Source organism: Sminthopsis crassicaudata, chromosome 4 (genome assembly GCF_048593235.1).
Source record: "Sminthopsis crassicaudata isolate SCR6 chromosome 4, ASM4859323v1, whole genome shotgun sequence".
In the NCBI taxonomy this organism is placed as follows: domain Eukaryota; kingdom Metazoa; phylum Chordata; class Mammalia; order Dasyuromorphia; family Dasyuridae; genus Sminthopsis; species Sminthopsis crassicaudata.
The window spans coordinates 99,538,642-99,565,315 of NC_133620.1; the positions used below are offsets into that span (position 1 = coordinate 99,538,642).

General features: G+C 36.6%; 1 protein-coding gene across 1 annotated transcript; it reads left to right on the forward strand.

Moving 5' to 3' along the window:
* Positions 1 to 1,312: 1,312 nt before the first annotated feature.
* SNRPE (small nuclear ribonucleoprotein polypeptide E) lies at positions 1,313 to 5,514 on the forward strand. The gene is made up of 5 exons (XM_074308895.1): positions 1,313 to 1,464; positions 1,888 to 1,914; positions 2,707 to 2,769; positions 4,148 to 4,226; positions 5,280 to 5,514. Exons 1-5 carry the CDS (start codon positions 1,411 to 1,413, stop codon positions 5,333 to 5,335), a joined length of 279 nt encoding a protein of 92 aa, XP_074164996.1. The 5' UTR covers positions 1,313 to 1,410; the 3' UTR covers positions 5,336 to 5,514.
* Positions 5,515 to 26,674: the final 21,160 nt, after the last annotated feature.

The following is a 26,674-nucleotide window of genomic DNA, read 5'->3' on the forward strand; positions in this document are numbered from 1 at the left end:
GCCCAGTAGTAGCGCTGCTGGATCAAAGGGCATGCACAGTTTGATAACTTTTTGAGCATAGTTCAAAACTGCTCTTCCGAATGGCTGGATCCAATCACAACTCCACCAACAATACATCAGTGTCCCAGTGGAAAGAGATAATTTCAAAGAAATATGAAAGTATGAAACTCATGCAAAGTTAAGTAAGACCATGTAGACAATTTATAAATGACAAAAAAATTGTAATGTAAAACAACTGAAAGACTCGACTCTCATCTAAGCAATCATCAACTATGCCTCTAGAGGACTTAGGATGAAGTATGTTACTTCCTTACAGGGAAATGATGGATACCAAGTCCAGAAAGGGCACACATTTTTAGAAATGATTATGATATGGATTTATTTTGCTTGATCTGTTTATTAGTTTCAAGGATTTATTTTTCCAATTTTTAAGTGGAAGGGGAAAAGGAGGGCAAAGGGGATAGCAGCAATGACGCCAAAAAAAAAGAATTTAAAAAAAAAGCAGTCATTGAAATAATTTCAAAAATTAACAGAAGGAACTGAAGGAAGTTTGGAAGGAAACACAAGCAAGTTTTGGAAGTAACATGTTGAATTATAGTTTTCCCCCTGAAGCAGGTGGGTAAGTGACTTGCCCAGGGTCACACAACCAGGAAGTGTGGTTAAGTGTCTGAGGTCAGATCCGAAATCGGGTCCTCCTGACTTCGGGGCTGGTGCTCTATCCACTGTGCCACAGACCTACTGCCGGATTCGAAGGTGTGCACAGTATTACGTCTCGGAAACGTTCTCCGGAACAGTTTACAACTCCACCAACGATGCATTAATGGCCCTATTTTTCCCATCCCCCCCCAGCATCTGCCATTTACCCTTTCTTTCTCGGCAGCCACTCAGATAGCGGAACCGCAGAGTAGTCTTAATTTGCATTTTCCTAATCGTTAGTGACGCATTTGAGTAACGCACAAGCGAAAGAGGAAACGATCCAATTTCCAGATCCAGGGGTCACAGGGTCATTACTCTCCTTCGGGCCTCCTGACTGGGCGAAGCCAGACTATGGCTGTGATAGGTTAGGCTAAAGAAGAGGCTGGACGAGGCTGTAACAAGGTTGATTTACAGGTGGGGGTAGGGAAGGTAACGGAACCCGCCTTTGCTTTCTCCTCCTTACCCGTAGAGAGCGCTGTAAGCACAGTGATGACAACTTAGACCTTGGCTCCTCCTCCACCCCTCCCCTTTCCGCTTCCTGAAATGTGCAAGGGAAGAGGAGCTAGGGCCTAAGCGTTTCAGCCAGGAGGAAGCGGAGGCGGAAGTCGTGGTGAGGGAGGGACCTCCCGGCGTGCCCCGCGACTGCATTTCCGGTTCCGCTCGTGGTTTCCCTGAGGCGCGCCGTGCCTAACACTCTCATTGTACGCTCCCGCCATGGCGTACCGTGGCCAGGGCCAGAAGGTGCAGAAGGTGATGGTGCAGCCCATCGTATCCTCTGCTGGTGGTGTAGTCTGGGCATTGAGGGGTCCTGGCTGGACGGGCGGGCGCGAGGGCGGGAAGCGCGAGAAGCCGGCCCCCGGCCCGTGCTCCTCCGATGGGGCACCTCGGCCAGCTGTGAGGAGCCGCCTGCATGGATTGGGAGCCGGAGGGCGGGCGGCAGGCCCGGGCGCGGGAAGGGATGAGGGTGGGGGAGCCTCCGGAGGACGTGGGTGCGCGCCTCCCTCCCCTCCGTCCGCCTTGGTGCATGCTCGGGCAGTGCGCGTAGCTCCCGGGAAGAGATTCCGGGAGAAGCCTTGGGCGAGGAGCGCTCGGGCGGGGGCTGCATGCGCTTAGTAACTCGTTCCGAGCCCGAGGACCTCCACCCGCCGCAGGTGTGCTGTCAGTAGCTTTTCCTTAACAACCTGCGGACAGAACCTCATCTTCAGGTACCTCCAAAACGTAAGTGCAACTCTGGGCTCTTTCATTCATCCTTAGTTCTTGTTGTTTCTCCTAATGGGAAAAAGTAAATAAGACTGTGGGCGAACATGCTTAGCTGGCGGTCGTTCGCTTCTCGTGAGAACTTTGTAGGATTTCCGCCGTAAAGTAAGAGGGGGCGGGGGGGGGGGGCGGGAAGGGACTGACAGCGGGTCTGAAGCATCTCGGTAGCGGGCGGGAGCAGCTTCGCCCTCCCCCCCCCCCCCCCCCGTGTGAACCGCGGGGAGCAGCTGCAGGCGGCGGCAGGGAGGGATCGAGTACCTCGCTGTGTCAGCCTCGTCCCAGTCTCAGACCGACTCTTCTACTCAAATCTTCCTAGGAACGTACTCTCTAATGACGTCATTATGAACTTCTTAAGCATGACCAAACTTTCAGTGGACGGGACGTGCATTTATAATAACCCGTCACGCTGTCACTCTGTGTTCTCAGTAGTTGTGTGTAATGCACGGGATTTAACACGAAAAGGAGTGGCAAAATAACAGTCCGAGCTGCCATTAAAAAAGTGCTGCGACTCAGAGATCATAGGAAATCATAGCATGTGGACTCTCAGTACTGTGTTTGCCAAATTGAAAATTTCTTTGGAAATAATGTTAACCTTACATCTTGGCATCCATTACATTTTAAATATTTTCTGATATTTTATAAAATCACTTTCGAGAAATTGAATTTCATTGAATCACACTTGTATGTGGGTAGTGATGATAGATTTGGTGTCTTTTTTTTAATTTGTCTTTTAAAAATTTGCCTTTATTTCAGCGGTCCCGAATTCAAGTGTGGCTATATGAGCAAGTAAATATGAGAATAGAGGGCTGCATAATTGTAAGTATCTGAGATTTATGTTCTTTTTCAGCGGTGTATAATGAAAAAAAATTTGAAAAGAATCAGAAGTCAAACCATAAAAAAGTCTCTGACACAGGTGTGTTAAGTTCACAAGTCCAGAAAAGAACAAGGATTTGTTGAGAGCTAACTGTATAGTATTATATTAGCTTTTGGTGGGGGAGGGTAGGAGGTGGGGAATAGAATGACAAGAAAACAATACCTTGATTTCCTTGAGCATATAAATAAGGGGTTAATAGACAGGAATAATCTGGGATCCATGAGCCTTAAAAATTATTTTCATTTAATTTGTTTTTCTTTGCAATTGTGTAGTTTAAATATCTAAAAATTTCTGAGAATTTTTTTTCATTTAATGTATTTTGTTTTTTTCAATTACGTATAGAAATGGATTTTAACATTCATTTTTATAAGATTTTGAGTTCCAATTTTTTCTCTCTTCCCTCCCCTTTCTGCAAGACAGCAAGCAGTTTGGTCCAGGTTATGCACATAGTTATTTTAAACATTTCTTTATTTATCATGTTGTAAAAGAAAATTTACAATAAAAGAAACCACAAGTAAGAAAAAGTGGCAGTAATATGCTTTGATCTGATTTCAATCTCCATAGTTCTTTCTCTGGGTGTGGATGGCATTTTCCAACATAATTCTATTGGAATTGTATTGATCACTGTATTGTTAAGAAGAACCAAGTCTGTCAGAGTTGATTACTACACAGTGTTGCTGTTAATGTGTTATAATCTCCTCCTGTTTCTGCTTGCTTTGTTTAGCATCAGTTTATAAAGTCTTTCCAGGTTTTTCTAAAATTTGCCTGCTCATCTTTTTATATAGAACAGTAGTGTTTCATTACATTCATATACCACAACTTATTCAGCCATTCCCCAATTGATAGGCATCCCCTCCGTTTCCAGTTCCTTGACACCACAAAAACAGCTGCTATAAGCATTTTTGCACATGTGCATCCTTCTTATTTTTTAATTAATTGTGAAAATCATTCTATAAACTTTGCCAGACAGCCAACAGTCTTTTTCTCAAAAAAAAGGTTGTGTCCTTGAATAAAAAAAAAAGAAGGTAAGTTAATTTATGTACAAGAGTAGTGGTTGGAATTTATTTCTTCTGAGTAGCAGTCACTGAAGTTTCTAGATCTTTGCTGTTTCATTTAAAAAACCAGTGGGTTATGTTAAAAACTGGTACTGTATTAAATCAAAATTATTTGTCTTCGATTGTAATAATGTGTCTTAAAATAACATAGCTTTATATGCTTGGAATAATTTGAACATAATTCTGCCTATAAAGATCATTATAAGTTTTATTTGATTTATAAAACTATTGAAAATTTTAAATGACAATTTATTTTATCATCTAGGGTTTTGATGAGTATATGAATCTTGTATTGGATGATGCAGAGGAGATTCACTCTAAAACAAAGTCAAGGAAACAACTTGGTAAGATCATACACAGCCTTATTGAATTATTGGTAATTTAGATGATTTGAAACAGCTATGTGGCATTGTAGATAGAGCACCAGCCCTGGAGTCAGGAGGACCTGAGTTCAAATCCAGCCTCAGATATTTGACATTTGCTAGCTGTGTGACTTTAAGCAAGTCATTTGCTTCCTGATTTCCTTCCCCTCACCCCCCAAAAAAGTAACTTGATCATACTGCAGAAATTACCCTTAAAAAAAAAAAAAAAATTTCTTAGCTTATTTAATAATGATTATAAGATTCATGACCTTATTTCAGCCATTGAGAAAGTATGATTAAATCAGGACCTTATTATCCCTTTAATGTTATCCATGCCTCCTCACTTCCAAATTTCATGTCTATTTCATCTCTTATCAAATGGTCCCTTGCTAAAAATGAGTCTTTGAATTTCGTGTTTTAAGTTTTCCTCTCCTTAAAGTTTCTCCCAACACACATCAATTGTGTAAGGTTTGTTTTTGAGAAGTAATAGGAACATTTAACTTTATTTCCTACTGCTTAGATTGTTTTTCTTAAGAGCCTTGATTTTATTTAAATTAAAGCTAAATTTTGTATATTACATATGTAAATTTTGCAAGCAGTTAAGAATGGACCATCCAACTCAACATTTGAGGTTATTTATTTTCATAAAAGAATATCTACTCACATACTTGAAATTACCTCATAAAAGCATTAGCTCATGTGAGTGCTTTGATGTTTCTAAATGCTTGAAAAATCAAAAATGATTGTGTGCCATGAAGAAGAAATAAGAAACTTTAGTCTGAGAGATGATGGTCTCAAAATGAAGCAAATTTTTTGCATATTAGTATTGTGGAAATTTGTTTTGCTTGACTATGCATATTTGTTACAAGGGTTTTGTTTTGTAAGAGGAAGAAGAAAAATTTCTATATTAAAAAAATCTTTTCAGACCCTCTCATGCTACAGATTTGAAATTCTGATTATTAGGAAGTTCTGTGGTAGAGATTCCCGATTTCTGATGCTTTTTTTTTTTTTTTTTTTTTTTAATCTATGTTGCAGGCCGGATCATGCTAAAAGGAGACAACATTACTCTACTTCAAAGTGTCTCTAACTAGAAGTATATGGTCAGTGAAGTTAGAAGACACTCAGAAGGCAACACTTTTTTCTTAGTTACACTTGGGCTAAAATAGTGGTTCACATTTTTCCAAGCTATTTTGATCTTTTATGGTATTATGACAATAAATGGGTTACTCTGGGGTTTGTTTCTATTAAAAAAAAAAAAATTGTGCATTGAGTTTCTGTCCACAAAAGAACTTTTCACAAAGTGGCGCCATTATCCCATGTATAAGAACTTGGAGTTTTTAGCTATTGATGCTGATCTTAGAGCTTTCTGAAAAGATGCCGCCACCTCAGCTATTGTTTTGTTTTTGTTTTTTTTTGAGGGATGCAAAAAGAAGGTAAAAATTGTGTGAGAGGTGAAATTCATATATGTTGTTAAGGTAACAGGATATTATATTGCAAACATAATGGGGACAGTGCAGCTAATAGAATGAAACTTGACAATCAAGTGCTCTTGTGGCATTGTTACTGATTTGGAAATTATTCCCCTAAATCTAAAAGCTTTGTAAAGAAGAGATGGAGGCTACATTTGGCTTGACCCAGTAGGTGTTTGTGTAAAGTGTTCAGAGATGATTATTTTCTGGTCCTTGAAAATAGTGCAGTTTGTCACCAGGTTTGTTAGCCCTTGGAATAAATGAGAAAAAGAAATTGGGGACCCAAAAAGGAGGTGTCATTGGAGACAAGAGTTGGGAACGCTTACACAGAGGTAGGTAGATATGAGTTAAAATCTAGTCTTTGAGCAAAACCTCTTAACTCTTTAGGGTCTTTTGTTTCCATCCTCAACTACTTTTCATGTCCTAATTAAAACATAATACTGGATACTCTAGCTTTTCTGTACTCTAGTATAACCCTGGTCAGGATGAAGGAAGAAAAATGAGTTCAGCCTTACTTCTCTACCTGCCTGGAGGATAAAAAACAGAACTTTGCTGTAGTCATTAACACATGAAAGTGATTGTGTGGCTCCAGCAAGTGTCTTGCTGGAGGCAGATGATGAGTCTAGCCCTCAACTTAACAGTGTTGGCTTTTGTGTCTCTTATCTCTTACATGCCTGCCCTTCTGATCTACTCCAAAGTAAAGTAATAACTCCAAAGTTATATTCAAGGGTGAGTCATTGAACAGGTGACATTGGCCAGCAGAGGGCACTGCTGTCCTAGCCTGAGCTCCAACCCTTCGAACTGAATGAACTTCTTTCTGATGAGACCTCGGACCTCCCTGCTGCTTTTTTGGCACCAAAAATAGCTGGAAAGAATGATAACAAGCTAAAGCAATATAATCCCTAAGAAAACCTGCTGGCTGTACTCTCTACTTCCTCCTATGTCCTCACTGACCCAACTGCCCTCTGTAAGCAGAGCTGTGCCTGCTGTGGCTTATTCTGAATAGATCAAGGAACAGAAGGTTCTATTTTTGACAGCGCAAATGACGATAGTGGGGAATAAGGTACAGTGAATGCTTACAATTGGGCTCTGTATTTAGAAAGCGCCTTGCTTGCTTTTCTGCTCCACTGGAGCCTGTTGTGTTTGCTTTCTAAGTTGTACTTTTCCACAAACGTGTAGATTTTCTTTTCTCCCAAGCAGAAGATGCAATAGGAGGAGGTATTGCCTTTGGCTATGTTGAGGTTACTGAAACTTGCTGCTGGGAAAGCAAGTTTCAACCAGGAGTCCCTGATACAAGGGCAGTTATTTCACACTTGGTTTCTAAATGCTTTCCTCTTAACCACCCACCTGTTATGCTTGTGGTGCTTCCAGAAAAAGGCCTGAAGGAACAGTGAGCACAGCTGTAGTCTGTTTTTTGATAGTGTTTGAAGAGAAGTAAGAAGGGGGATATTGAGTGCTTTGGAAATTTTGCATTGGTAGGGACACCAGTTCTTGGTTTTTTATTGTTATTGTGGATATTTTAGGATTAGGGGAAAGAAGCTTATGCAAGTTTGATTCAGGCATTGTGAGTTAAAGGGGGCCCTGGGCAATCTCAAATATAATAGGCAGCTTTGTAACAACAGGGTTAATGGATGGCACAAAAACTAAATGGCTGCTTTTTTTCCAGGAATCCTTCTTAACTGAATTATAATGGGTTTCATCTATTATAAACTCCGGAACAACTCACTTGTATTCCTTCCTCAGTGAATTTTTGGGTCCTGCAAATTGATGATCACAAAAAGCCTGAACTGTGATTTGGTATTCTTGCAGTCTAGCCATAGTTTTGTCACTAGTTTGCCAGCTTTGGACAAACTAACTCACCTCTTTGTGCCTCATTTCAGTCACGTATACGAAAGTAATAATTGCTCTACCTACCTCATAAGATTCTTGTTGAAATGCTTTTAATAGTATTTAGGGCTGAAATTTTTCTTTTTACTATGTGAAAGGCATTTGCTAGGCATATAATTGAATAGAATTGTTTCAGAGTGAATATTTTATTTACTCTGGAAGACAGTTATTTTAGTGCAACATCTTTTTTTATATGTATCACAAATTCTTGTCAATTAAAGACCACTACCCTAACAAGACCTCTGTATGACAACATGCTTGTGTTCTCATGCATTTGCAAAATGCCCCTTTCAGGTAGCATAGAAAAACTGAAACCTAAATAGATCACATAGAAAATCAAATGCCTGACTTTCTACTGAATTGAACTGGCTCTTTTAGACCTGGTTAAAAAACATATATATATACATATAAGTTTATATTTGTTGTCACTTGCTCGATGTGACCCGTTCAGTGAACATTTACTGAATGATTGCTAGGTGCAACCTTCACAAAGTCCTACTCTTGATATCCTTATGACAAAGGTTATCTTGAGTTTTAAAAAACTATGGTGATAAAATATAAGCTGTGGCAAATCTTGTCTTGGAAAAGCTTCAGTTATTACTTAGGGAGAAAAAAACCTGTTTTTCTAGGACAAGCTTTAGTTAAGTAAAGAAAAGTTTGTAATTAAGAGACTGGCCAATCACTGTTGAATTCTTTTGGACAAAGAAAAGTTAAAAATGACTGGCAATCCTGTACAATGTAGCAAGCTGATCGTCTCTCAGTTGTAATCCTTTTCTGGGAGGAGGTTTCTTTTCTGTATAATCTTTTCCTCTATGAGCAGGTTTCTTGGGAGGTTTCTAGAGCCTCCAGCCAGCCTCTTCTTCTTCCTGAATCCTGGCTCTCAATCTCCTCCAGCTCTTGTCCTTCCCCAGTCCAGACTGCTCTCCAGGCTCAGTGTTGCCTCTTTTTATCCTCCCAGAGAATGGGCATGGGATAATGCAAGGGCTTCTGGGAAGAACCACTTTAACCAATGAGCTTGCTCCTCTTAGAATTCCTAAGGTATAAACTCCCTTTAAAGGCCTGAACCAAAGTTCTGAGCCAGAGAACTGTCAAGTCAACCTGAATTCTCACCTTGTCACTGTCCAGACAACCTGAGTTCTCACCTGGTAATCCTAACATCTCCCCCTTTCTTTTGATTTAGAACATAGGATAGTCATGACCTTGAAACATAAATCCATCAATATGGGAGGTATTACATATAATTACATAAATTACATAAGCACATAGTAACATAATACATGCTAGAAGTATGCTTCTACAATGATAATGATGAAAAAGAAGACTCGGGGTGCTAAGAATCACATGGTATTTAGACCATCTATAAACCTTAATTTAACCTTTGATTCTTTAAATGCATGATCCTTGTTCAGTGACCCATGTACTACTGGAAACTGAGTTATGTTAATCTTAATTTTCAACGAAAATGAAACTAGACAAAAGGAAGTTGTAGCTAAATAAAAGAATGGCCCACAGGATCTCTTTGAAGAAGCAAATAAAGTGGCTGGCAGAGCTGGCATTTTGTGCCCAGAGATAACAAACAATACTTTCATGGAACATTTAGTCAAGTATGAAGTTGGAAATAGGAGAGGATGACAAAAGTTTTAGGAGTGAGAAATGATAGTTAAAAGGTTTATAGGCCACCCAGAAACCTCATGTATGGTACATCTTAAATCCTTTCTGGGGATGTGTCAACTTAAAAGCTAATTGTTAAATTTTCAGTGTGACCATTTACACATCTGGCAAACACTGCAGATTCAAGGCATGATTTATTGTTTGATGACTATGTAGAGCTAAGAAAATAATTGGGGAAAAGGCAGTAATCAGATTAAAATTTTGTTGTGCATACATTTATTTACTAGCAAACACTATTGATTAGTTCATTAAGGAATTGGAAACTTTGGACATGGTAAGCAGCATAACGTCACAAAAATTGAAAATAATAGGAAATGATTTGTTGCTTATCTGGGAATCATTTCTGAGTCATCTGCCTGTAAAATATGACCACTAATTTGTTAGACGTAAAAATCAATATCAAACTAAAGAGCAAAAATTTTAAAATATAGTATGCTGCATTTTGGTCCTGGAAATTGGGAAATGAATAAAAGAGGGGGAGACAGGTGGTGTAGTGGATCCTGGATTCAAGAGGACCTGAGTTCAGAGCTAGCCTAAACATTTGACACTAGCTATATGAGTCTGGGCAACTCACTTAACTCCAATTACCTTGCGAAAAGGGGAAAAAAAAAAATGAATAAAAGAATAGAAACTGTCATAGTCTGCCATGGTTTCCTAAGGAAGTTTAATTGATATAAGTTACTTGCCACAATGAGACCAAAACAGCATAGAAACTACTCAGCCAATGTACACTTTGTCTCTTTGCCAAGAGGAACAATGTTGCCAAGGTCAATATTGGCTTATATATAAAGTCATTTTAGAGATCAAAGAGGAGAATTATAGAAGATGGAGTAGTAGCACCTTATAAAACAGCAAAATAGGAGGAAAATAAGTTTATAGAAAACTTGGGAAGACACTCGGCATCATCTTAAGAGCATTTAAAGATGAAGCAAGAACAAAAAACTACATTTTTTATAATAAATTCTTTGTTCTATAATGACAATAGAGTTACCTCATTTAGTCGCAACCATACAGGCCCCAATGGGCAGCAAGAGGAAATAGGTATGGTTCTGAATGAAACAAATGTTTGGGCAGCTGGACTAGATCAAAAAAAGATAAAAAGACCCTGGGAGGTGATGGGATTTAAGGGCAATATATACCAAGGGTTTGGAAGAAAATTCATACATTATTGTTGCCCCCCCTCAAAAAAATTAATATCTGCAATATTTTTTTGAGCACATGCAGAGATGTGCATTGCAGAAATCTTATATATAAAGGCATGAGGTGGGACCTGATATTCACAAGCTTAAATTCTACAGATGTATGCTGTAAAAAGTATAGTAAATAAAAGGACCTCCTGTACTTATTTTGTTGCATTGTTTTTTAAACCAGTTTTTGATTAACTAGTAGAAAGTCACTTTAAAAACCCTCTTCAACAAGAGGTCTTTCAGATATGTGTCAGAATCAAGATTCCTGGAAAATAGAATCAAGAATTTTAAAATTGATTATCTCTGTTGATATATCTGACTTCAAGTAAAGAATAAAGGGTATACTTGTCACAGGATTTTGTTTTCTTATGGAAGACATCTACTCCACAATCAAAACAAGAGCAATTTGATAGTAAAGTTTTCCCTTTGCTTTATGTACGGATTATAAATATTAGAACATTACTGAACCTCTTGAATGAAATTCATTATCAATTACAGATTTGCCCTAATTAACCAAATTGAAAAATCCAAATGAATGAAAAATGCCTATTTTTGGTCCATTAATAGTATATATTAAACAAAAGAGATGTAGGGAGAGTAAACTGAACTGCTTTAGGGAAATTGTGCTATACCTTTAGGAGTTAGAAGTTTCTTGATCTGTAAGAATTTATTAAGCACTATGTTTTTTTTTGTTTTTGTTTTTTTAAAGTATTAATCCTTGGGGATGTTGGGGGGGGAAAAAATTCTGTCTTCCAGAAGCCTACATTCTAATGGAAGACACAGCAAATTAGAGAAATTCAGAACAGAGGACTGGCAGCTGGGAGATACCAGCAAAATTCCCTGGAGAAGGTGGTGCTTGAGCTGATCCTAAAGGAAGCCAAGGATTATAAAAATTGGAGATTGGATAGGAAAATATTCCTGGTGTGAGACTCCTTTGCAAAGGAGTGGAGATAATGGGAAATGCCCTTTTATGTGTAGGGAATAGCAATTGGATTATGGAGTATACAAAGGAGAATGGAGAAGTCAGGTTGTGAAGAGTTTTGAATGCCAAACATGACTTTAATCTTGGGTGCTCCAGTTTAATGAGCAAGGAAAGGAAAATACCATTGAATTGGTTTACTTAGGCTTCAGGAAGATCACTTTGGCAGCTGGATGGAAGATGAATTATTGTTGGGAAAGACTAAAAGGAAGAAAATCAATTGGAAGACAAGATAGGGGACTGTTAGGATAGTGGCTATGCCAGTGAAGAAAAGAGAATTAATGAAAAATGTGGGAGCAGAAATTATAGGACTTAATAATTGGATATGATGAGAAAAGAATCAAGAATGATATGAAGATGCCAGATTCTGGGAAGTTGGCAGAGTGATGGTCTGTAACAATACAGGAAAGTTCAGAAAAGGTAGAAGCCTTAAGAATTTTGTTTTGCCTTTTTTTTAGTAAAAGATATTAAAAATTAAGAGTTCTTGGAAGAGAGATTCATCTTTTTAGCTACAGTATCTTCTAATATATAAGTTGTAATGTACTATTAACCAAGAATTAAGAAGTACCCTCAAGGATGTCATCAAATGGAATGTAAGATAGACCTATAATGGGGTGATGATTATAATTCATGGACGTTCTATGGTCTCCATTGGTACCCATTCAATGTCAAGAGATTTCAAGGCAGGTTTTCAAAACAAGAATATAAACAAAGATAAGAATGAGGGATAGGTTGTCTTTTTTTTGAAGGATTTATTCAATAAGATCAGAGATCCATTAAGGAAGTTATCTTAGAAGTAAATACACTTTTAAGACATAAAGGTTTTCTGCTACCTTAGAATATAAGCAGGGACTACATCTTTTCTGAACAACTTTTGAGTCTGTGTTCAGAGTTAACCCTTTAGAGAGAAGGGGAATGATGTTAATATATGATGGGACTGATCTGACCATCTGGAAGCCTTTCAGTGGAATCTACTCTTGCTTCGTCTCTCTAGCCCTCTGTATTTCCCATTTTTAAATAAGGTAGTTCAGTTAGATGATCTCTAATGTCCTCTGAAAAAGACAAAGCATAAATGCACACATATGGCTTCACATTTTGTTGTCACATAACATTTCAATGGAATTCATGGTTTTGCTCTTTAGAAAAGTTTTTTAGTAAACAAAATTACATTCATTTCACTAAAATGTTTGTTCCTTCAAGTAGTCCCTTTATGAGTACTAACACTGAACTGTATAGGCCTGGACTAGACTGGCTATCCAGGATGTCCCCTTCATGTTTGTATTGCTTGATGGTCTTACAGGAGCCAGTAAAAGAGCTAAGAACAATATAAAGAGGTTAATGAAGGCCAGAGCATTGTGTACCTGCAAGACTACAGAAGTCAGAAATGTCCTTGTCAGTGAATAAATATGAGCATTCAAACACATAGAAAGGATCTAAGCTCCAACATGACCCAGTGAAAGAAACAGCAGCCTAAGTAGATGGCTGCCACAGAGGAATTGTATTTCTGGAAGAAAGATAACAACTCCATTCTATCTTCCACTCAACTGCACTGTCCAGCCATGTTATCCCCACTCCCACCCCCCAGTAAACTACACTAACTCCTTATCACCTCTAGGATCAAATATAAAATCCTCTGGCATTCAAAGCCTTTTATAACCTAGGTATTCTGTTTCTGTATCTCTATCCTCACTTTCTCTCTCCCTCCTACCCTCTCTTCCCTCTATTCTCCCTTCCTTTGTTTCTCTCCCTCTCCCCTCTTCCCCACTCCCACCCCCCACCATACACACACTCTTACTCCCAGTCCTAGACTTCCCCCTTTTACTATACTGACCGGAGTTCTTCAAGCCACAGACCCCATCTCCCTTTTCATTTTCACTAGATACCCTTTACGAATGAAATGCTTTCCCATCTCATCCTTGCCTTCTTCTAGCTTCCCTGAGATAACTTTAATTTCTAGCTTACATCCCACTTCCCTTCTACAACAGGGTTGAGGACTGTCCACCTTGCAGGCCACATTAAGCCTACCAAATCATTTGCTGAGGCAGATGATGATAAGCTGAAAGGTACACCACTTGGGTTCTCTATAAATTGGTAATTTTGTACGGCCTATGAATGATGTTATAAAGATCCAAATGGCCTTGGGAGAAAAAAGGCTCCTGCCCCTGTTCTACGAGAATCCTTTCTCAGTCCCTCTTACTTCTAGTATCTTTCCTCTATTTACTATCACCCATTCTGTATCTAGCTTATTTGTGTACAGTTTGGATTGTAAACTCCTTGAGGGCTTTGTATGCCCAGCACATAATGCAATGCTTGGCACTCACAGAGCACAAGCCATTCTAGAAAGTTCATTTTCTTCCTGAAGCATATTTTTAGTCTTGAATGCTTAATTTTCTGGGTGCTTAATAAGTGTTTATTGACTAATTCTTGTTGGAAGTGTTCCTAGTTCTCCATCACTGAAAATACCTGGATTTTCTCAGAAGTTGTCCAAATGTTAATACAAGAGTGCTACCACACTATTGACAGATTACATGTTTCTTGGTGGGATTTTTTGCCTTGTGTTTTTCTAAAAAAATTTGAGAACTCATAAAATATTTTCAACTTTATTTAGCTGAATTATTTGTCTTTTATCATTTATTTGATTTGAAGACCCACAGATATATCCTCTTTGACTTTAACCTTACTGATTCTTAGAAATTTATTTTTCATATAAAATCTGGATTATTTTCATTCATTGCCTCAACAAAGTTATTCATTAAATCAAAACCTAATTTTAAAAATTCAGAATCTACTACTGCAGAAACCTGGAGTCCAAAAGGCTCCATCCAACTGCCAAAGGGAGTCCATGACACAAAGCAGGCAAAGGGCCCCTATACGAATAGTTTACATTTCCTCCCCTTCCTCTCCCTCCCCCCTCCAATCAGTTTTTCCCTTTGAAGCCACATTTTGTTATATCTTGGTCTTTTTCCTCGCTGATCTATGCACAAATAAAGCAACAGCATTTGGTGTACATGCCAAGATGTAAGAAAAAGCAGTCTTCTAGAAATGCTTGTCATAATACTACTTTAAAAAATTTAATGTTTTACATATATATGAAGTGCTCTTATAAGATATTCCATCCTTTTAGTCTAGAGCTAGAAAGTTCATTTTAATATTTTTGGAAAAGTTAACAAGGTCATTTAGATCTCGAGTTACTAAGTAAAGATCTGAAGATAGGTTACTTCAACTAAGTGATCACCTTGATGTCCTACTTTAATTGCTGAGCCTCATTAGTTTCTGACTCATGCCATCTACATTCCTTTTTATTGTTTTGGTACATGTGGTCATTAAAACCAATCTTACAATTGAAGGTCAATTTGGATATTGTACTCTGTATTTAAACTTGGAGATAGTCACTGATATATTTATTTAGCAAAAATTAAAATCTGTTTAATGGACTTTTATTGCCTTTTAGTCCTGTGAAGGGCAAGTAGCATTTGACAAGATCTGTTTCTAACCAGTTAGTGGGTTAAAAAGTAATTTACACAGTTCAAAGCCCTAGTCTTTATTTTAATCACCTATTTTGCCACAAAAACAATATATTTTCTTAAATAAAGAATACAATTTTGTCTCAGTTAATTCACTATACTCATTACAAAAACTTTTAGGATAACTGATATACATATCTACACAACAAGAATCTAAGGTCATGTCTGGGACATCTATTAAATACAAACACTTCAGAAAATAAGACTTGTAACAATGTTTTATCAAAAGATGCCCAATATACAACTGACAGAACAGTCTGAGAAATACACACACACAAACATTGACTGCAAGACTGAATTCACATGAACATTCCCTACCCCATATCACATAAGCTGGGACTTAACACCAAGTTTAAAGGTAAGCTGACTTCTCACAACTACCTCCCCTCAGCCATAACACATTTTCTTAGTGCTACACATCACATACTCTCACACTTCACATGTCACTCAATAATGGGTGACAAATGCAAATGGAAAATTTAAATTCAGCATAAAAAAGACATCATCAACAAGAGATTTCCAGGTGATAAAATGTGTTGGAACAATAGGTATTTTTAATTTCATCATCAGAATTGGAAGTTCAGGTGAATAGTTTACACTACCGATAGGAGTGTATATTACTTGTCCAGAGTAACATAATCAAATACAGGATATGAACCCCAAACTTCCTAAGTCCAAGTTCAATTTTGTCCACTTAGTTGTGCTTAGTTTTGAAGAAAGATATTCATCTTGGAACAGGCTTGTAATATAAACTGGAAAGATCACTAGTCTTGAAATCAGGATGCTTGAGTTCAAATTCCTTCTCTTCTACTTAAAAGCTACATATCTGGAAAAGTCATTACCTCAGCGTGCTCCAGTTTCTTTTGTAAATAATACTTGTAAGTTTGTAGGGATTATATGACAATAAAAAGTAGTTTACAAATTGTATAGTACTATTTAACTGTAAAATGTTCAGGGCCCATACAAACAATGGTCCCTAAGGTGTTAGCTGACTGATATAGCAATCCTTTTGATACATTCTTTCATTGGATCCTCATAGCAATTCTGAGATAATCATTACCCTCATTTTGCAAATAGGAAACCAGGTTGAGCAAAGTGTGAGTTGCCAAGATCACACAATTAAATGTTAGAATGCAAACTCAAATCTGTATTGAATCATCTCATGCTTTCTCCAGCATTTCTCTCTAAATCTTGTCCTCTAGGTTCCTCACAGTAAGAATGTTTTACTGAGTTGGGAGGGAATACAAAAGGAAGTAGGGTAGAACTTGCTGAAGAACAGCAGGGCTAAGCAAAATGAAAGTGAGCTACCCAAAGTTCTAAAATAAGTGAGTGAGTTCTTCCTGACTAAAGTATCTTCTCATGGAATGCACAAAATAATGCTCAGAATTTTTTTTGATAAAGATATTGAGCTGCATTTTGTATACATCCTCTCTTCTATTGACTTCAAAGGTTAGGAAGCACTGCCTGCCAAGCTAGGATGAAACAAACAACCCCATCTAGCCAAAACTTTTCATGCATTGATTGACCAATTACTGCCTTTGGATAAATTTATCACTGCCCCTCCAAAAAAATGATATGTATGTGTATATGTATATGTTTTTACATGTATACATATATCCAAAGTCTTTCTGTTATACAGTGTTTTTTTATAATGGTTTCCTATTCTCTCACAAATGAGATAATATATTTAAAAATTGAGTTGCAAAAAAGCACTATGAGATAACAGTTAATTCCACCTTAGTTTTATACGCTTCAAGCATAGAACTAAACTTTATTAATCATGTGTGAGGAATTTGGGCATACAAACTGTATAGTTAATGAAGTCACGAGTATGCAGCTAACCTGGTCCATGGGCTTTTGAAGCATTAAATGGCTTCCAGCACTCCCTATTTTTACTATCTCATGGAAGCAGCTTTTACTCCCAGGGGCCACAGACCCTCTCTTTGTGCCCAACCCTTAGAATTTTGGTTAGTCTTGCTAGTTCCTACCTTCTACTTTCTGGTTCAAAACTGAGCTCTTCCCTGTAGCCCACTCTTGTTCTGTAGAGAAACAATCCTACGTCTGCCCACTCTGGCTTCTGATCAAAATTGCTATCCTGACAGTTACTTGTCTTACCAGCTCAACCATTCTTTCCTTATGCCTTGTCTCAGAGTAAATCTCTGATAAAGTATAGAATTATATTTTTAAACATTTCTTTAATCACTTTGGTTTTTCCTGTTCTATTATCTACTGATCTACTCCTGATGTACTATCAATCTGGCTTTTTGTAATATGTCTTTTAGTATTTTCATAATGCTGGCCCAAATTGAAAGTTCTATCCTTGGAACCCATTACCAATTCCCTTCTCCATCTCTCTTTAGGGAGTCACAGTATATGCTGAAGATCTGAATGTAAGCTGTACTAACAAACTTTATAAAACAAAAAACAAACATGGAAGCAACTTCAACCATGATGGTATTCCCAACAACAAACTTTCCACTGACTCACTCAGAAACAGGAGAGCCTAGTTGAGAAGGCCTTACTTATTACTATCACTCATTCTTTAAGATTAAGTTTGCAGTTGATCTTTCTGTTTTCAAGTCTATCATAGCATCCTCTTGCCCCACTCTTTTAGCTAAGGACCTTGTTTCATACTTCACTTATGCCCCTTCCCCTCAAAATTGAGAATGCCCAAAATTCCCTTTTTTTTTTTTTTCTCTTCTCATTTCATAACCCTCAGAAATTATCTTCTATTTCCTTCAGCCTCTGGCTCTTCCTGTTAAGGCTAATCCCTTCTATATGAATCCATTATCCTGTTGTCTACAGCAGATTACCACCATTCCCACACTATCATTTTCACTCTTTCCCTTTCTACTGGTTCCTTTCCTAATGCTTCCAAAAGAGCTCGTCTCCCCCATCTTTAAAAAAACAACAGCAACAACAACGCACAATAGATCCTTTCATCCTCATTCCCTTTTTCATTTAAACTTGGAAAAACTCTACACTAAGTATCCTCCTCTCACTTTCTTATAAGTTCTACCTCATCATCCAACCAAAATTGTTCTTTCCAACATTATCTGTGATCTTTTAATTGCCAAATCCACTGCGCTTTTCTCAGTCTTCATCTTTTTTGGCCTATGCAGTATTTAACAAGTTTCTTTTCCTTAAGTCATTGCTCTGTGCTCTTTTGACATTTTTTCCTGCTATCCTACCTATCTATTGGGCTACTCCCTTTCAAACTCCTTTGCTGGATCTTCATTTATCTTATATATTTATATTATGATCATTAATGGTTGATGTCCACTTTTCTCTCTGTATTCTCTGTTGGTGACCTTATCAGTTACTATACATTCAGTTATAATTTCTATTTTGATGATTCCCAGATTTTTGTCCTAAGTCTTTCTCCTGAGTTCTAGGTACAAATTAATAACTGTCTACGTGGTATTTCATACTGGAGTTCTGAAGACATTTTAGACTCAACATATCTGAAGCAAAACTCAATTATCTTCTATCCCCCTCCCCAAATCTATTCCTCTTTTGAACTTCCCTGTTACTGTTAAGGACAGCACCATCTTCCTAGTCATCCAAATTTATGACCTTGGTGTCATCACAAATTCCTTAGTTTTATACCACATATTTTGTCAGTTGCCAAATGTAGTTTCACCTCTATAACATTTCTATATCCCCTTATCACATGATCACCACCCTAATTCAGATGCTAATCACCTCCTAGCTGAATGATTGCAATAACTTCCTAATTGGTCTCCTTGCCTCAAGTCTTCCCTGATTGCAAGCCAGCCTCCACACAGCTGCATAGTAATTTTCCTGTGGTGTGATTCTGACCATGTCAACCTTGTCAATAAACTTCAGTGACTCAATTATCTCTAAAATAAAATAGGAGCTCTATTTGACATTTAAAATTCTCATAACCTGGCTCTAACATGTCTTTCCAGTTTTCCATCCATACTGGATACATTATCCATCCATACTGACCCCCTTACTATTCCTAAAACATAATATCTTTGCTTTTCAACTAGTTGTCCTCCATACCTGAGGTACATTTCTTCCTCACCATCTCTTAGAATCCCTGGTCTTTGTTAACTGTCATGTCGAATACTACCTTCTCAATAGATCTTTCCCACTAGCCTTTCTCCTTTTCCTATCTTCTACCCCCAACTATAAGTGCCTTTGCTTCAAAATTTACTTTTCACTTATATTATATTTACCATTAGATGGAAGCTTCTTGAAGAAGGAATTGTTTTTGCTTTTTAGTGATAAATGTATATAAAAAGTACTTAATAATTGATTTGATGCTATTGCTTGTATTCCTGCTCAACTACCTTAAAGACAGAATTCTAACGCCTCAATCCCTACTTCCCCAAGATTGGAGAGAAACTAAGAATAGATAGTGGAAAGGGATTATTGAGAGTACCCCCTAAAAACAATTATATTTCTCTTAACTTGATATTTTCTTTAATCAAATGTATTGAGTTGAACTTGCCTCTCGGGCTTAGCCTTGTAGATTATGTCATTCTTCAGAGGTGGGTCTATGTAAGTTAGTGTCACTCTGTGAGAAAGAGAGAGAACAGAACACATTTACACTTATCATATTTGGTCAGCCCTTGTGGATATAGTGAGTTGTAAACTGGCAGAGCAGGTTAGGAAGATGCTGAAGCTCTGGAAGAAAGGGATGGAAGTAGGGAAGTATTTGTTTTATGACTGTGGTATTTGGAGTACAACAGAGAGAAGGAATTGTATTAGAGGCTGTAGGCAAAGCTAAAAAGAATAAATTGCTAAGTAATGATTAACCAGAGATGTCATTATTTTTTAAAAAGAATATTTACTTTTGGAAAAAATATTTCTTCAAATAGCTATTTTAATATAGTAAAGTTATGTAATAATTTTTCATTTTATACCTAGAGTTTCTCTTTTAAAAGAGGTTCCAAGTGGATATGCATAGTATTTTTGCATATAACAAAACTTATATGGTAGTCAACCATTTTCATTTTTTCTTTTTCTCTTCCTTCTCTTTCTCCCTCTTCTCTTTCCCCTCTCTTTCCTTTCCCTATCTCCTTCTCCCTTTCCCTTTTCCTTTCTCTCCTCTCTTTTTAAATTCTCTCTTCCCTCCCTGGGTTATGGTAGGCTTACTTACCCAAATTATATCCACAAAAGTAGGATTTCTAGAGGGGTAGATATGCTGCTATAACTCACTTTCAGGATTCTGCAGATATTCATGCAAGGATGAATCCAATCATCCTTAAACTATAACTGTAACTCCTGAGCCCCCATTGATATGCTTCTTATTTAATAAATTAACCAAAATGATATCTTTAACTTGTAATTTGGAATATTTACTATCAGGATTTGATGTACTTAAAGATCACAAGTCTCAGATGGGCTTAGCTATTCCTCTTGGTTTTCTCTTGCTGCCTGGTGCTACTTCTGGGCTTACAAAACAGTGTTGGGCTCTTTTGACCAAAAGAGAAATCCTAAGTTTGTGAACTACAGAGTTTTTGCAGGTCTACTTCTATGGCAGAATCAACTGCCTTTTAGGCATATAGGAAAAAAATAGAACATTTTCCATCTAGTCAAATCTTCTAAGCTCTAAAAATTTTCATCCAAACAGCAGATGGAAATTAAAACTCTGATATTTTGCTGTGATGAAGTGAAATAGTTTCAGAATTTGCTACGTCTGGTGTTGACCAACACTACTACTCCAAAGTAAGAATATCATATGTACTTATTTCTGTCTGATAAAGGAAAACTGATAAAGGAAAAGAAAACACATTTCTACCAGCCAAACCACAAACAAGCAATATACAAGTGTCCTGTAGCCACCAAAAAGATTCTAAGTACCAAGGTTTCCTGATTATCAATCAAAAATTCTTCATCTTAGTCATGTATAATTAGATTTGGGGAGGTAGGACACTGGTCATCTTTGCATTGAGTCAGCACTTTTCCTCTGAGAGATTGCTTTTTCATCTGGCTTTGATAAATCTGTCCCTTTCAATCAATAAATGGTCTCAGGTATAGAAATACTACTTGACATCTACATTAAAGGCAATAATAAGTATTTTTATAACGCTTTACAATTGACAAAGAATTCATATACAAGTTATATAATTTGATTCTTACATCAACACCATGAGGTAGTTTGGGAAAATGTTATCTTCATTTTATTGGTGAGGAAAGGTCATACAATGATTGAACTCAAACTTGAACCCATCTTTTGTAAATATAAGACCAACTATTTATACTATATAACAAAATCTCAATATTTTACATTAACAAATTGTAAAATACTTAGCTTATCATTCCTTAGGACATATTATTTGGAGAAAAATGGAAAAAGCAAAAGCATTAATGGAAAATTAGAGAATGATTGCCCGAGAAGACAGTATTTCTGCCCCCACCCCACCCCCAGGCTGGGGTTAAGTGACTTGCCCAGGGTCACACAGCTAGGAAGTGTTAAGTGTCTGAGATCAGATTTGAATTCAGGTCCTCCTAAATTCAAGGCTGGTGCTCTATCCACTGCGCCACCTAGCTGCCCCCGAGAAGACAGTATTTTAACAGAAAGAGAAGGGATATTTGATATTACTTAAATGATATTGGTAAAGATTTATACAATATCCACTCTAATACCAATGTCAATGAGAGAAGTCTAAATGACATTTTTGTAATAAAGCACAAAAATCAAAGAACAAGCATTGGGAAGAGAGGGGCCAATTGAGGATTTATTTTAGAAAAAAAATAACATGACATTCTTTTGGGGCAATACCAGTCATTAAGCCAAGGAAAATCACTACTAAAAGAGGGAATCATATTTGATTGTAAAACATGTTACAGTATTTGATTTTAGCAGATTTTCATGAATCTAATGATTCATGGTATTCTTAAAAATAATATGGTTTCACATGACTATAGCTGAGAGTATGGTTGAGTGGATTTATAACTGGGGTTGAACAACTATCCAAAAAAGTGCTGATGAGTACATCAAGCAAAATGGAGGGAATTGTCTAATAACCTATCACAAGACTCTATGCTTGATCCGGTCCTGTTCAATATCTTTATTCTTAAGTGAAGACATAGAAGGTATACATGTATGTATTTCAAGGTTATATAAATATCTGTGAGGGATAAAGCATGTTGAACTTGTAGTCAGGAAGATCTGAATTAAAATCCTGATTTTAATACTTATTAGATATGTGTTTGTACACAATACACAATATACTTCTAAACCTTATCTCCCTGTTTCTAAAATGGAAATAATAATAATATGGGACCTACTTCATAGAATGGTAAGACTCAAATTATGCATACACATACATATACACTTATGTTATATATACACATATATAGTATTGTATAAATCTAAAATGAGCATATAAATATATTGAATGGAAAATATTAAAGTTCAAAGTTATTTTCACAAGCTAAAATAATGACTCAAAATGATATTCATTTTAACAGTCATAAATATCAAGTGCTATATTTAATTTTTAAAAGAAACCATAAAAATTGGGATGGAAAAGAAGTGATTTGATAGTCATTTGAGTGAAAAAGTTGAAGGCTTTGGCTAGTCACAAAATACGAGGCTGTGCAGTGCTATGTATACCGAAAAAAGTAATCTAAGACTTTCTAGGTTAGAAGTATAGTGTCCAGGTCAAGGGAAGTAGTAATTACATTGAACTCTGCTAGTCAGATCACAATTGAAGTGTCATGCCCAATTTAAGGAAACTTAAAAGAGGGATATTGATGTGCTTAAAATGGACCCAGAAAGGAGTAATCAGGACAGGGATCTCAAAATACTGTCACATTATTATAATTTACATTTATAAATGCCTGAAGGCTTATAAAGGGTTTTCCTCAGCTACATTCTGTGGGATAAGTAGTAAAGGCGTATCATCCCCATTTTACAGGTGAGGAAATTGATCCTCACATTAAGTAAAATTTGCCCAGGATTACACAGATAGTAAGTGTCAGAGCTAGGATTCCAACCCTGATTTAAAAACAAAATAGCAATGAAGCACAAGCTTCTTACCAATATTATTAATACTATTATTAAATGATTAAGGAAGCCAGAGATGTTTGGTCTGTTAAAGAGAATATTTAAGGTGGATATGATCCCTATGTTTGAATATTTATAGGGCTTCCATGTGAGAGGGTATGGAATTGTTCACTCTCGCCTCAGAAGACAGAGCTAGAATCAAACAATCAATGCAAGTTACAGGGAAACAAATTTCACTTTAATATGAGGAAGAACTTTTATAACAAAAAAAAATATGACTTTATCATGAAAAAGTGAACTTCTCCTCACTTAAAGCATTTAACAGAAAATGCCTGTCAAGAAGGCTGTATTAATTGAGAAAAATTTCCCTTCTACCTTTATGATCCTTGACTCTTCCCTATCGCTCTTTCCCACATCCAGACAGTTTTTAGATCATGTTAATTCTACCTCTACAGTTCTTCATTTCTTCCCTATTCCTCTACTCATGTAATTATTACCCTAGTTCAGGCTCTCATCACCTCTCACTTGGATGACTATAATGACTGCCTAATTTGTCTCCGTTTCTAGCCTACCCCATCTCTAATCATTCTTCATGTAGTTGCCTAAATAATTTTTCTAAGGCATAGGTCTAACACTATGTCACTGCCTTGCTAACAGAAAAAAAAAAAAAAAAAGTCATTGGCTGTCTGCTGCCTATAGACAATGCAAACACCTTAGCTTTGGCATTTAAGGCCTTCCTTAATCTGACTCTGACCTATCTTTCCAGCTTTATTTCATGCCACCCTTAGTGAATTCTACATTCCAGCCTAACAGGGCATTTGGCTGTTCCCAAATACAATATTCCAACCTACTCTTTTTGCAATGACACAAGTCTTTTTCTATCCATAGAAAGTATTTTCTCTTCATCTGTGCTTTTAGAATTCTTGTCTTGAAGGTAGGTACCGAAGGATTGAGTCTCAAAAGTGTATGAAAGGAGGGAAGGCAGCAAACATATGGAAACAATATAAAATTTTGTTACTTAAAACAAAAAAAGAAAACATCAATAATTATTGACTGTAGACTATAGATTAGAATAATCTCTGCATGTATCAAGAGTTTTCATGTTGACAATATAAGAAGGTAATAGGCAAGCTTTCACAAGTGACACACCACAGTAAACCACATCCTTACCATAATGCAATGGTTGCATCATTGCAATTATTTGTGAATTAACTATTTTTTTAAAAGCCTTTGATTTGGGAATGCAAAATGTCACCTTTAAGGCTGTCTTCCAACAAGGTGTTTGTGACGTCTCTAAACTGCAAAAATGGGTTAGGAAGGCTTTCAGCACTAATTCTGTGATCCTGTAATTTTTTTTTAAGGAGAAGAGGCAAGAAAATGATCCATTAGCATAGTTGCTGCTGATTTAAGGTTAGAAAGAAATGCTTTTGCATCCTTTAGAGATGAATGAATAAATTGTGATATTTGAATGTGAAGGAATAATATTGTGTTGTAAGAAACAGGACAATAGATGGTTTCAGAGACATGGAAAGATATGACAAGGCAGAAAAAATGAGCAAAAAAGAAAATTATATCAAAATCTCATTTATAAAAATGAACAACTTAGAAGACTTATAAACTGATGAGGAATGAAATAATCAGAAAAGGATACCACAACATTGTAAAGACAAACAACTTTGAAAATCTTAAGAACTATAATCAATCCAACAGTCACTCATGATTTTAAAGGAGCGATCATCAAATATATACTCTACCTCCAGAGAGAGAAGTAATAGATTTGGGAGGCAAAATGAGACATGCACACACACACACATTTGTACACAGCCAATGTGGAAATTTATTTTGCTTGATTATGCATATTTGTTACAAGAAATTTTCTTTTTCTTTTTCAGTGAGATGGGGGAATAGGAGAAAGAGAAAATAAGTTTTTATTTTTAAAATTTTCTAAATAAAGAAATTGGGGGGTGGATATGGAATATGGAACATACCAACCTCTGTTGAGATCGTTATGTTAGTTTCTCCTCAATTGTCCCTGTTCTTGTCTCATTCTTCTGTGGCTCAATTTTATTTTCTGATTTCAAATGAGAATTTTTTATGTATTTATTTAAAACTTAATTACACATTAGAAAAAAGAAAAAGCAGAAAAATGTTTTAAAAAAAATTGCCATGTGCATAGCAGAACATGAGAGGATTCAAAATATGAAATAATACATTTCCACTTGAAGAAAAGCAGATTTAATAAATATTACTCATTGTATTTAGAACTATCCATCTTTTCTTTTTCTTGTAGATTTTCTTTTGTTCTCTGTTGTGCACTTTTTTCTTTACTTTTTCTTGCCCCTCATCTCCTCCAAGCAGACTACAGTTAAGTATGAATATATATATATATATATATGTATATACACACTTGTGTATATACAGATACATATAGATATAGATATCTATAATCATACATATGTATTTCATATACATCTATGTAAAGTTGTACTATGCTTCCTTGTCCTTTGTTTCTCTCAGGTATATAACATCATCCTTCTTAGGTCCAAGTCTTTCCATATTTTTCTAAATCCAGCAACTTATCACTTCTTAGACCACAGCAATATTACAACCTTATACTATCTAGTTGTTAAATTTTAAATAGTCCAAAACAATATTAATTAATATGGCTGACATTCAGTCTTTGGATTGAATCTATTTTAACTTTAACTTTGTTAGAGATCAATGGTTACTTTTTTTCTAATAAACTCTATTCTTGATCATTATTATTATGTTTGTATGTATCTCTTGCTTCCTACCTTTGCTGATTCCTCTACTTTACCTCTACCCCTGACCTTACCTTTTTATTATTTAACCTATCCCCTGTCAAGAATCCTTCCCTTCTCCTCTCCTCTCATCCTTTTCGCCCTTTGCCTCAGTCTTTATTCCACTGCCATTAATCTACATACCTTCTACCATCCCCACTAATCTATACTCCCTTCTATACCCCCTCCTTATCTCATTCCCCCCTTTTTTTCTTAATAAATTTAGAAGACATATATATTTCTCTCTTTAATCCATTCCCTAGTAAGGGACACACATGTGCAAAAATGTTTGTGGCAGCCCTTTTTGTAGTGGCTAGAAACTGGAAACTGAATGGATGCCCATCGATTGGAAAATGGCTCAATAAATTGTGGTATATTAATATTATGGAATATTATTGTTCTGTAAGAAACGACGAGCAGGATGATTTCAAAGAGGCCTAGAGACACTTACATGAACTGATGCTGAGTGAAATGAGCAGAACCACGAGATTATTATACACGGCAACAAGAGTATATGACAATCAATTCTGATGGACATAGCTCTCTTCAACAATGAGATGATTCAAACCTGTTCTATTTGCTCAGTGATGAAGAGAGCCATCTACACCCAGAGAGAGGACTATGGGAACTGATTGTGGACCACAACATATCATTCTCACTCTTTCTGTTGTTTTTTGCTTATATTTTGTTTTCTTTCACAGTTTTTTTTTTCTTCCTTCTTGATTTAATTTTTCTTGTGCAACAAGATAACTGTATAAGTATATATACATATCATGGATTTAACATATATTTTAATATATTTAATGTATTGTACTACCTGCCATCTAAGAGAAGAGGTGGGGGGAATGAAGGGAAAATTTGGAACAGAAAGTTTTGCAAGGGTCAATGTTGAAAAATTACCCATGCAACACTGGGAAATGAATGT

Coding starts and splice junctions, on each gene's coding strand:
- SNRPE (XM_074308895.1), top strand. CDS start 1,411: ATGGCGTACCGTGGCCAGGGCCAGAAGGTGCAGAAGGTGATGGTGCAG. Junction 1,465..1,887: donor AGGTGATGGTGCAGCCCATC/GTATCCTCTGCT, acceptor ACCTGCGGACAG/AACCTCATCTTCAGGTACCT. Junction 4,227..5,279: donor AAAGTCAAGGAAACAACTTG/GTAAGATCATAC, acceptor TCTATGTTGCAG/GCCGGATCATGCTAAAAGGA.